Genomic DNA, 9,503 nt, shown 5'->3' on the forward strand with positions numbered 1-9,503 from the left:
CTCCCTGCCTTTGACACTTGGCTTGTTGACATGTTCTAGAGTCCTTTTCCAGTTTCTGGGCAGTACTCAGGCTGCAAGCTCCATCGGCAGACTAGTCTCTGCCCCCCCCCCCCCCCCCCCCCCCCACACACACGGCACCTGCAGAGAAAAGACGCCCTTCTGAGCAGCGGGCTTTCTCCCAAGTGCATGAGGCCCCGTAGCAGCAGCTGCCTGGGCATTGACTCCCAAGTGCATGAGGCCTCGTAGCAGCAGCTACTTGCTGCCTGGGCATTGACTCCCTTGCAGAAGGGGCTTGTTCTCACCCTGCTACTTGCTTAAAATGAAAGCGCTTCATAAGACCTGGGCTGTGTGTGCCCAATGCGAGTACACGTCTGTTTTCACAGGAGCCAGTGGAACCGTGACTTTCCCTGGGACACATCAGCCCCAAACCTGTACACTAGTTCACACCACACGGGGTACACTCTTCCATCTCTAACTTGTGTCTTTCCAGTCGATGGCTCTACAAGTAGTTGCTTCCTCCCGTGGCCAAAAGGCCAAGTAAGCTTCAAGTGAGAAGACCAGATAAGGAAGGGAAAAAAAATCCTAGTGCCTCTTATAGTTACCTTACCAATGAGACTGGCTCCGTGGTGTGAAGACCCAGGGCAGTGGTCTTCCTTTAGCCGAGAAGGGAAGGAGCCAGGCTCTCCCTGTGACCATATTCAAGTACAAATCCTGGGCCTCGCATCCTGGGGCAGGCTCTGAAAGCAGTGTCACTGCCGAACCACCACCTGGGCAAGGGGTGGTCCACCTGGGCAAGGGGTGGTCCTTGGGCACCAGACCAGACAGGGCAGCTGCCTCCACCCCCCCGAGGGAGAAACTCTTCTCCTGAAAACCCACGAGGGTTTCCGATCAATGGGCCAGTCATCCGTGCACAGACTCACGTGAAGTTATTTAGTTCATGGGAAAACAGCACAGTGGTTTAAGACCAGGGTCGAAGCCGCCATTGACATCCATCCCAGAGCAGCGGGGCCCTAAGCAAGCTACACTGGTTGAAAAGGGAGCCCGGGGGTGGGGGGGGGGGTAGCACTCCTCAAATTTGATCCTGGACTGGAAAACTGAGATGCCGTCACTGCTGTGGCAGGGAGCACGTAGCCCTGGGATTAGGGATCTCTAAAGCCCTCTAAGCTCCACAAAGGTGGGAAGCTGGGCCGCCCCAGGTCTCCTGCCCCGGCACTCCTGACGTGGTACGTGGTAGACCAGATGACGCTGTGTTGTTGCAGGCGGGGGACGCTCGGCAGCAGCCCGCTCTAGGATGGGCCGCACCCCACTGTCCTGAGAAAGACTGTCAGTGTGCGCTGCAGCCCCGCCTCGGGCGCGTCTGCAGAATGAGCGTGCCCCGGTCAGTGGTCCTCAGGAGTACCTGGAGGAGGCCTTAACCCCGCTTTCCTTTACCTGGAAGCTAGGAGCTCATGTGAGATCTCTCCTGCTACAAAAGTGGATTCTACGCCAGGCAGTATTAGGTCACGCTGGGGCTTTGTTAAGTAACGACCGCCAGGGGTCATGTAGCTGTAACAAACAAGAAAAGCAGATTTCAGAGACACGGGCTGATAAAAAGTGGCCCCTGACAGTTATTTCACTTTCTTGTCCTAGATGGATGGAGGTGATCCGAAGTGCCACCAGTTCGGCCTCCCGTGCCCACGTTCTGAGTCACAAAGAATCTCACGTGTATTGATGGCAGGATGGGACACATGTGTTGATTGTTTCAGCATTGGCGACTTTCCCGGAAGACATTTTCTTTCTTCTGTATTAATGAAGCCTAGTAAAATTAACACCTGTCTGTCTGGAAAACAAAATAATACATGGTTTCACAGCGACTCTCATCTGTCTCCACAGAACCATTTTAAACCTTGTCTTCGCAGCTGTTAATTTCTCATCGGAACTGGACCGCACCCCTGCCTTCAACGCGGGTGGCGTCTCGGCCGTCATGCCCTCGGTGGGCTGTCGTCAGCTTGTGCCAGTATTAAAACATTGTCACGGATAGAGTGCCGAATGACATTTTTTCCCTCCGCAACTGCACCTTAAAGTCAGTACTAATCCATGCAACCAAAAGACAGGGCAAGGGCTCTTTTTTTTTTTTTAAAAAGATGATTGATAAACTTATGATTTTGATTTCGAGGCTGCTGTATTTTACAAAATGGATTTTCCACTGTTTGTCTCTGATACACTTGGCAGTCTTAAGCAAATGAGATCATTTTCAGATTTTTTTTTTTCTCACTCTTTCTACTTTTATGATGATAGAAAATTAGTAGGATTTACTTTTTTGATAAATGAGCAGTTTGCAGCATCCTGTGTTCCACTGGGGGCTGCAGGCTCCAGTGAAACGCTGGTTCCCAGACCTACTTCTTGGCGCAAGTTGACCAAATTGTTTAAGCGATGACTATTTACAAAGCATAGCGGGTTGTTTTCTGTTAAGAGAAGCGGAAATCCAGTGCGCCCTCTGGACTATCGGTGTACTGAGTGGTGTATCCGATGGGAGGGTAGTAAGCTGTGGTGTTTTGCTGTATGTTTCACAAGCATGAGAACCTGTATGGCAGTGACCAGGGCCGTCTGTGCTGTGTTACGTTGTGGAGCGTGTCTGAGCTTCTCGTGGATGCAGGAGCTCTGAGTCACAGTGCGTAGTCCCCTGGCTCCTGTGATCGTACCTGTATCCTACTGCAACTGTGGTTTGGAAGTGCACACTCAATAGTGGTATATATATCGTGCCTGTCTTCACAAACCATTCTTTTCTCCTTTTTATACTCACCACCCCCGTCCCCCCCACCCCCCGCATTCTTTTCTCCTTTTTATACTCACCCCCCCCGTCCCCCCCACCCCCCGCCAAACCACCCCCCGGCCTGGGGTATGGACATATGACACTGCACATCCTTGATAGTCGGACAACACAGGGAACAGGGTTCCAGTAAGTGCTGGGGCCCACTAGTCAAAATCCGTTCGCCTATTCTCCATGGGGATCGAGTGGCTGCTAGTCCCTTGGTATTGTTAAGCCCTTTCCTGATGCCGCCCCCAGAGGGGGCAACCCATCCAACACGGTTCCCTTCCAGTGCCCCACACCACAGCTGGGGGCCCTCACCTAAGACACCCAGGGCCACCCCGACCGGGGGGGCTGTGACCGGCGTTCGTGGAAACGTACAAATGGACGATGAGTAGCTCGAGATGTGTGTGAATCACTTGCCTTACGGTCTGTACAGACGGTTTTAAGTACTAACAAAAGGGAATAAAAATACCTCATGCCACAATCCAGCATCCTGAAGTTTTAAGGCAAACCAACCAACCTCGTCTCTTCTCTTTGACTGAATCTCAGGCAGGTGGGTCGGGGAGTCAGCTGGTCACTGTGGGCTGGGGTGAATGAGCTGCTGAGTCTGTTCTCTTAAGACAAACAACATTTTTGATACGTATGTGATTATTTTCTCTGCTTCTTCCAACGTGGGACCGGGAAAGCAGAACATTTCCGGAAGACTGACCATCAGGGGCTCTAGAAGACAAGGGGCTGAGGGCAAGGTGGGCAGGGAGGGGGCTGGGAAGCCTTTGACTCCAGTCCCCTGGGCTGCTGAGATGGCGGAATCATGAGCCTCTCCCTTCAAAAGTCACACCTGTCACTCACCTCTACAAGGCTTGGAGACAAGGTGTGGTCTCCTAAGTCAGTCTTCTGCTCCCAGCTATGATTCACACCTGTGTCCCCCTGTGACTTCAAAGAAAACCTAAGTGCAAATCATGTAGGTGATTCAGACCACTCCCAAGCTGCCAGAAACAGATGATGGAGTTTCAGAGATACCCGCTATCTCAGTCCTTTCTGGCTGCTGTAACAAACATACCATCAACTGGGTGGCTTATAAACAAATAATCTTTCTTACAGTTTGGAGGCTGGAAGTCCAAGATCAAGGTCCCAGCAGATGCAGTATGTGGTGAGGGCCCACTTCCTGGCTCACAGATGGCCACCTTCTCGCTGTGTCCTCACGTGGTGGAAGGGGTGAGGGATCGCTGTGGAGTCAGGGCACTAATCCCAGTCCTGAGGGCTCCACCCTCATGACCCAATCATCCCCAAAGGCTCCCACCTCCTAATGCCATCACACTGAGGCTCAGGATCTCAACATATAAATTCAGAGGTGCAGGGGACACAAACGTTGTCTACTCCCCCTCTACACACAAGACACAATTATAAAAAGAATTATTTCTGTGAACTTTATTGACCCTTGCATGATACAGACCCTCTGCTTAAGAACACACCTTGCAGCACTCTTCAGTTATTGCCATATTTTATAGCAGAAATACACAAGCCACGTTTAAGGAAGAAAATATAAAAATGCTCATAAACAGACCTATGTTTTGCCAAAAGAAAGGTACAAAATGCTGCATTCAAACTAAACGCTTCAAAAGACCACTTGGAGAACAAAACCGTCAGATCGGGAAGGTGTGGCCCTTGGTTACAGCGAGACAATCACACGACTGTGACAGTGCCGAGGCCCCCAGACCACATGGGTGCAGCCAGTGCAGAAAAAGACCACTTCAAAAAGGTGTCGACAACCACCCAGACACAGTCCCCAACCTCCAAGAGGCTGTCTGTGCTTCTGGGTGAAGCTGCCCAGCCATCAGCAGTGTGGGCAGAGAAGCCGCTAACTGCTGGGGTTCAGCATCCAGAGGCTTCCGAGGGGCAGTCAATCTACCTTGAGTGCTGAGCTCACGGGTCTGGCTAAATACCACCAGCGGTTTATAGGCCCGAGGCAGGTCCTCTTGTAGCCCTGGTACCTGGTCTTTTAATAAAGGACTTGAAGTGGACAAATGCTAGCCTCAAGCAGATGCCCTGATTTTTCTTTGTCTACAGAAAGTAACAAACCAGGGGATATTGTAGGGGGAGGTGACCCACTTTCAAAAGCCTGTCAAGGCACATCTTCCCCGAGAAGCTTCATCAACAGAAGATGTTTCCAATAAACTCAATAGAGTAATTTGCCGCTTTGCCTGGGAGACGGTGCTGTGTTGTTACCGTCCAGTGACTGCAGAGCAGCTACTAACCATTCACAGCACCTCACTTAGCTGGGATCCCGTCTGCCAATCAGTGTAACCATCACTCATATTTGACATGGCGGTCAGTCAGCGTCAAGTCCTGAAACCACTGTCCATTTGCAAGTCTGAAGAACTCCAGGTTCAGAAAGCTGCTGTCTGCTCTGGCGCTCTCAAGATCAGACAAGCAGCACACCTCGGGGAACACGGCTCCATTTCTTTGATTCTTTCTCCAGCAATGGACAAAACTGACCTTTGCCTCATGCCTCACACAGGGAAACAAACAGCTCCGTCATACAGAATACTCTCCGAAACACAAAATGAAATATTCTCAATTTTTATTGTTCAAGGTAACAAACTTGCACGATGGCAATTTGGTTCTCTTTCCCCTAACCAAAATATATCCCTATAGAAATTAATCCAAATCTACTTTTAATTTAAAAATCACGACCATTTTAAGAGTTTAAAAACTAGCTCCATTCCATTAACCAAAACAATAACCACCCCTCAGACGTCTCTAGCTCAGGCCTCTGTCCTCTCCCTGTAACATCCAGGCCACCGGGCCAGCAGATAACTGACCTTCCGTCCTCAAGTTTACCCAGTAACTTCCCTGCTTCCAGAAACCTTTGTATTCCACCTCAAGAACTGCTACTCCAACAAGAGATGACAATGATTTGTATCAACAAATAAAAAAAAATGTCACACGTACTCAAATCAGTCAAGGATGGCTGCAAGAAGTATTTCCCACCCCAGAGACCCAAAGTTTATTAACCCCCTTGGCAAGCAAGACGCTGCCACAAGCTAAGAAAAATACAGACACCTGGCGGACACCAGCTCCTTTAAGAAAACCAACAACCTTCCCTCCAGTTCCCTGGGAAGACAGCAGTTTTACAGATCAGCAATATTCACCCGTATCTTCTCAGGACCATTTTAAAAAGTTGCATAGGGAGCTGACCTGGACATTCCACAGCGTGAATGTGGGCATTTCTTCCCGGAGCGCGCCACACACACACACACACACACACACACACACACACACACACACACACACACACACACACACACCAACACACAAGCGAGGCAGCTCCATTTGGGCTGAGGTAAGTTCCTGAGGAGGGACTCAGCTGTGAGTCATCAGGAGGCTACACACACACACACACACACACACACACACACACACACACACACACAGCAGGTGCACTGCCCTCTCAAGAGTCACGTTCCAAGGAGAGTATGCAAAATCTGTGTTATAAAATTTATTTGTGTAAGCATTCAGACATGTTTAGGTGGGAAAGATGATACGCAGATTTCACTACAAGGTGCAACAGAAAACCCTACTGGAAGGACGGTACAGCTGGCGCAGGGCTGGCAGGGCACGAATGAGAGTGAGACGAGAACACTTCATCGGGGAGAAATTTAAAACAATAATTTAAAGCTTCAAGGAGGCAAGGTATGTTCCAATTTAAAACACTAAGAAATAGTACCATCGATGAAAAAGGAAATCAACTTCTAAGTGTACCAAAGGGTCGTAGGGCAAACGAGGAAAATTTGCATTTGTTGAGGTACAAATATAGGAGTGTTCCATAAGAGGGGCGTTAATTATTATTAATGGCAAACCCTGCAAATACAAAGTAAAACCCAGGGCTTCCCTGGTGGCGCAGTGGTTGAGAGCCCGCCTGCCCATGCAGGGGACACGGGTTCATGCCCCGGTCCGGGAAGATCCCACATGCAAAATTTACATGTAATAAAGGCAAGGCAATAGACTCGAGTTACGGCCTGTCAAATATTTACCCCACTGACAGTATCTACAGAAGCACTTGGCCAGTGTGTACACAGTGATCCCTATGCACGCCAAAAGGGTTTCCTTAAAAATGACACTATATACAAATCTGTACACTGATCCACCAGAGCGATTCTCCGTCTCCCAGGGAGGGGGAGTTACCAACGTAAAGCAGGATACCTGAGGTTTCATTTCTTCAGTCACCTTATCATAATCCCAAATATACATTTCAGGGTTTATTTTTGTTTCTAAAGACACTTTCCTTGATATGTGCACTATGGTTAGAATTAAAAACAAGAATAATAAAATAAGATACTCGCTCGCAGGAGCTGACCCTCCCCACCCCACCTGGAGACTTCATCAGGCCCTGGACCGGCGACCTCGCTGTGGGGGGGGGGGTGGCCCCCCGCGATGGCGCTCCTCTTCAGCGAAGTCAGCAAAGGCTCTCGTTGACTTTTAAAAAGGAAGAGAATGAAGAAAAAAAGGAAAAAACACAAAACCCAACTGCCACGGGGATTTCAGCGGGATGAAGTTCCTCCGCCACTTAGAGAGTATCTAGGAGAAAACAAAGAGAAGAAAATCAGTGTCATTTCCCTAAATTAAAAACAAATTAATTTGCAAAACTTCAAGCAATAATCAAAATCCTAGTTTTTATACACGATCCCAAGTTATAACAAATTAAGTGGCGCGACTATCAATGGGCTAATTATTCCATAAAGAATTCATAAAAATTAAGAAAAAACTTTTCACAGATAAACAAAAAGTGAGAATGTGTTCAGCCTCCCAGGAGAGAAAAAAAGACACGAACAGAGTAGTAAATGATACACCTTCACTTATAATCATTTTTTAAAAATTGAAAAATCGATCATACCCAATGACACAGTTAAGATCCCAAGGATGCATATGCATGCCAATTTGAGTATCAGTGCAAGAAACCCTTTTTGGCCACAAATATTGGTGCTTGTTCAAGTAATCCACTTCCTAGAACTGTTAAATTTTTTGTGATTACAATAACTAGGAAACAATTCTGATGTCCAACAGTAGAAAAATGGTTAATTAAGCAAGCTGAATGGGCTAAGAGATTAAAAATCATAATAATATTTAAGCAATATGAAAAGTACACCCAGGTTAAGAAGTGTACACAGAATTATACGTGTCTAGTTTTGCACAATTTTTCCTACATGAACACCCAAGAGTATCTAAAAACTTGGGTAAGTTCATGACTTGTATACAACAATGGAAGGCAGCGCACCCAAGACGATGATGGTGGGATGGGCACTTTCTCCTGTTTCCAGTCATTCTGCAGCACCGTCTCACTTTGGAACACCAAAAGGGGGGATGGGTGCACTTCGTGGCCAAGATTCCCTCAGCAGCCTCACAACCGGGGTGGTCACCCAGCTACAGGAGACGGCTGAGGACGAGTTTAATGGGACTCGTAGCCAACATTCCAAATTAGAGCTCCTCTTTTAAGGCATTTAAAGTACATAGCACTCGCCCAGGGAACAAATGACTAGGAAAGCACGCTTTAGCCATGGATCCTGAGACTCACTTTTCGAGAGATGTAAATGCCCAAGTCATGGGAGGAGTTGATGCCACACAAAAGAATCCACACACTAACTCAAACTAGGATACACAAAAGCCTTTGAAAATGCTTTGGACAAAAGCTGGTCCTTGTCGTCTCTGAGGCGACCCACTGGAGCAATGCATCCAGGAGCAAAACGGGTCTGAAGTGTCAGCGACGGCCACTGTGCTTTGGTGGCCTCTGGACAGCGGACACACGGGAAGAGCTCGGACAGCCCAAAAGGGACCAGGCAGGGAGCCCCTGGAGCAGGTCATCTGATGGCTGAGGAGAGAGAGAGTCCCACGTCACAAAGGACAGAAGGACAAGAGAGAACCAGAGAGAATGGGAAGTAAAATGTTAACCGTAATGCAGACGGCAGGCAGTTACACCTGTGTTATGTACGGTCACACTCGCCACAGTGGCTCCCAGCACCGACTTCACAATGAGATGTGCCGTTTAAGTGTGAAACACACTGACTGCAAAGACTCAGCCCTACAACGAAGGTGAAAGGCCTTTATACCGAAACAAGACTTTGGATGCAGTGGGTTAAGAAATAACACTATTAAAACCAACTTCACCCAAAGAGCATACTGGAGTCCTTCAACTGCCTCAAAGCTGAAGGCAGCCAAGTCAACAGTCTATTCTCCAGCCTAAACGTGAGAGCAGGTTAGAAAGTTGGGATGTTTTCATGAGGGAGCCTGAGTTCTACGGAACAGACCTGAGGTCTTCTCTGATGCCCCACTTTAGAGGGACGCTTCACAGGACAGCGGGCAGCCCCTTCATCCCCACTTCCAAGTGGCAAAAGTGACCCTACACACCCCAAACTCCATGCGCCATCCAGCCGACATCTCAGAAAAGATCTAAGACGCTCCTAATTCCCATCAAGGAGCAGCCATCCTTTAGAAAAAGCTCGCTTCCTGGACAACACACCTGGAAGGTGAATTTCAAAGCACTGATCTGCCTGGCGTTTCGGGGAGAGAGAAAGGTTCGGGGTGTGGAGAGCTCGGGTCATAGAGCTGCTGGACGGTTCACCTCTGCTCTCTCCAACACCCCCAGGTGACTGCACCTGTGCGACCTACCTCCTCCACAGGGAGGCTCCCCCAAACAAGCTTGAGGGACCGGGCCGGG

General features: G+C 48.8%; 2 protein-coding genes across 2 annotated transcripts in view; one reads left to right on the forward strand and one right to left on the reverse strand.

Moving 5' to 3' along the window:
• FARP1 (FERM, ARH/RhoGEF and pleckstrin domain protein 1) overlaps positions 1-1,856 on the forward strand; it is a 242,706-nt gene extending 240,850 nt beyond the window's left edge. The window contains exon 26 of the mRNA XM_007467218.1: positions 1,630-1,856. Within this exon, the coding sequence (XP_007467280.1) occupies positions 1,630-1,711 (82 nt within the window). The 3' untranslated portion in view covers positions 1,712-1,856. The remainder of the gene's footprint in view (positions 1-1,629) is intronic.
• A 5,476-nt stretch (positions 1,857-7,332) lies between these two features.
• Positions 7,333-9,503, reverse strand: part of STK24 (serine/threonine kinase 24) — a 61,072-nt gene continuing 58,901 nt past the window's right edge. The window contains exon 11 of the mRNA XM_007467226.1: positions 7,333-7,369. Within this exon, the coding sequence (XP_007467288.1) occupies positions 7,333-7,369 (37 nt within the window). The remainder of the gene's footprint in view (positions 7,370-9,503) is intronic.

The sequence above is a fragment of the Lipotes vexillifer genome, unplaced genomic scaffold, assembly GCF_000442215.2.
Source record: "Lipotes vexillifer unplaced genomic scaffold, Lipotes_vexillifer_v1.1 scaffold291, whole genome shotgun sequence".
NCBI lineage: Eukaryota > Metazoa > Chordata > Mammalia > Artiodactyla > Lipotidae > Lipotes > Lipotes vexillifer.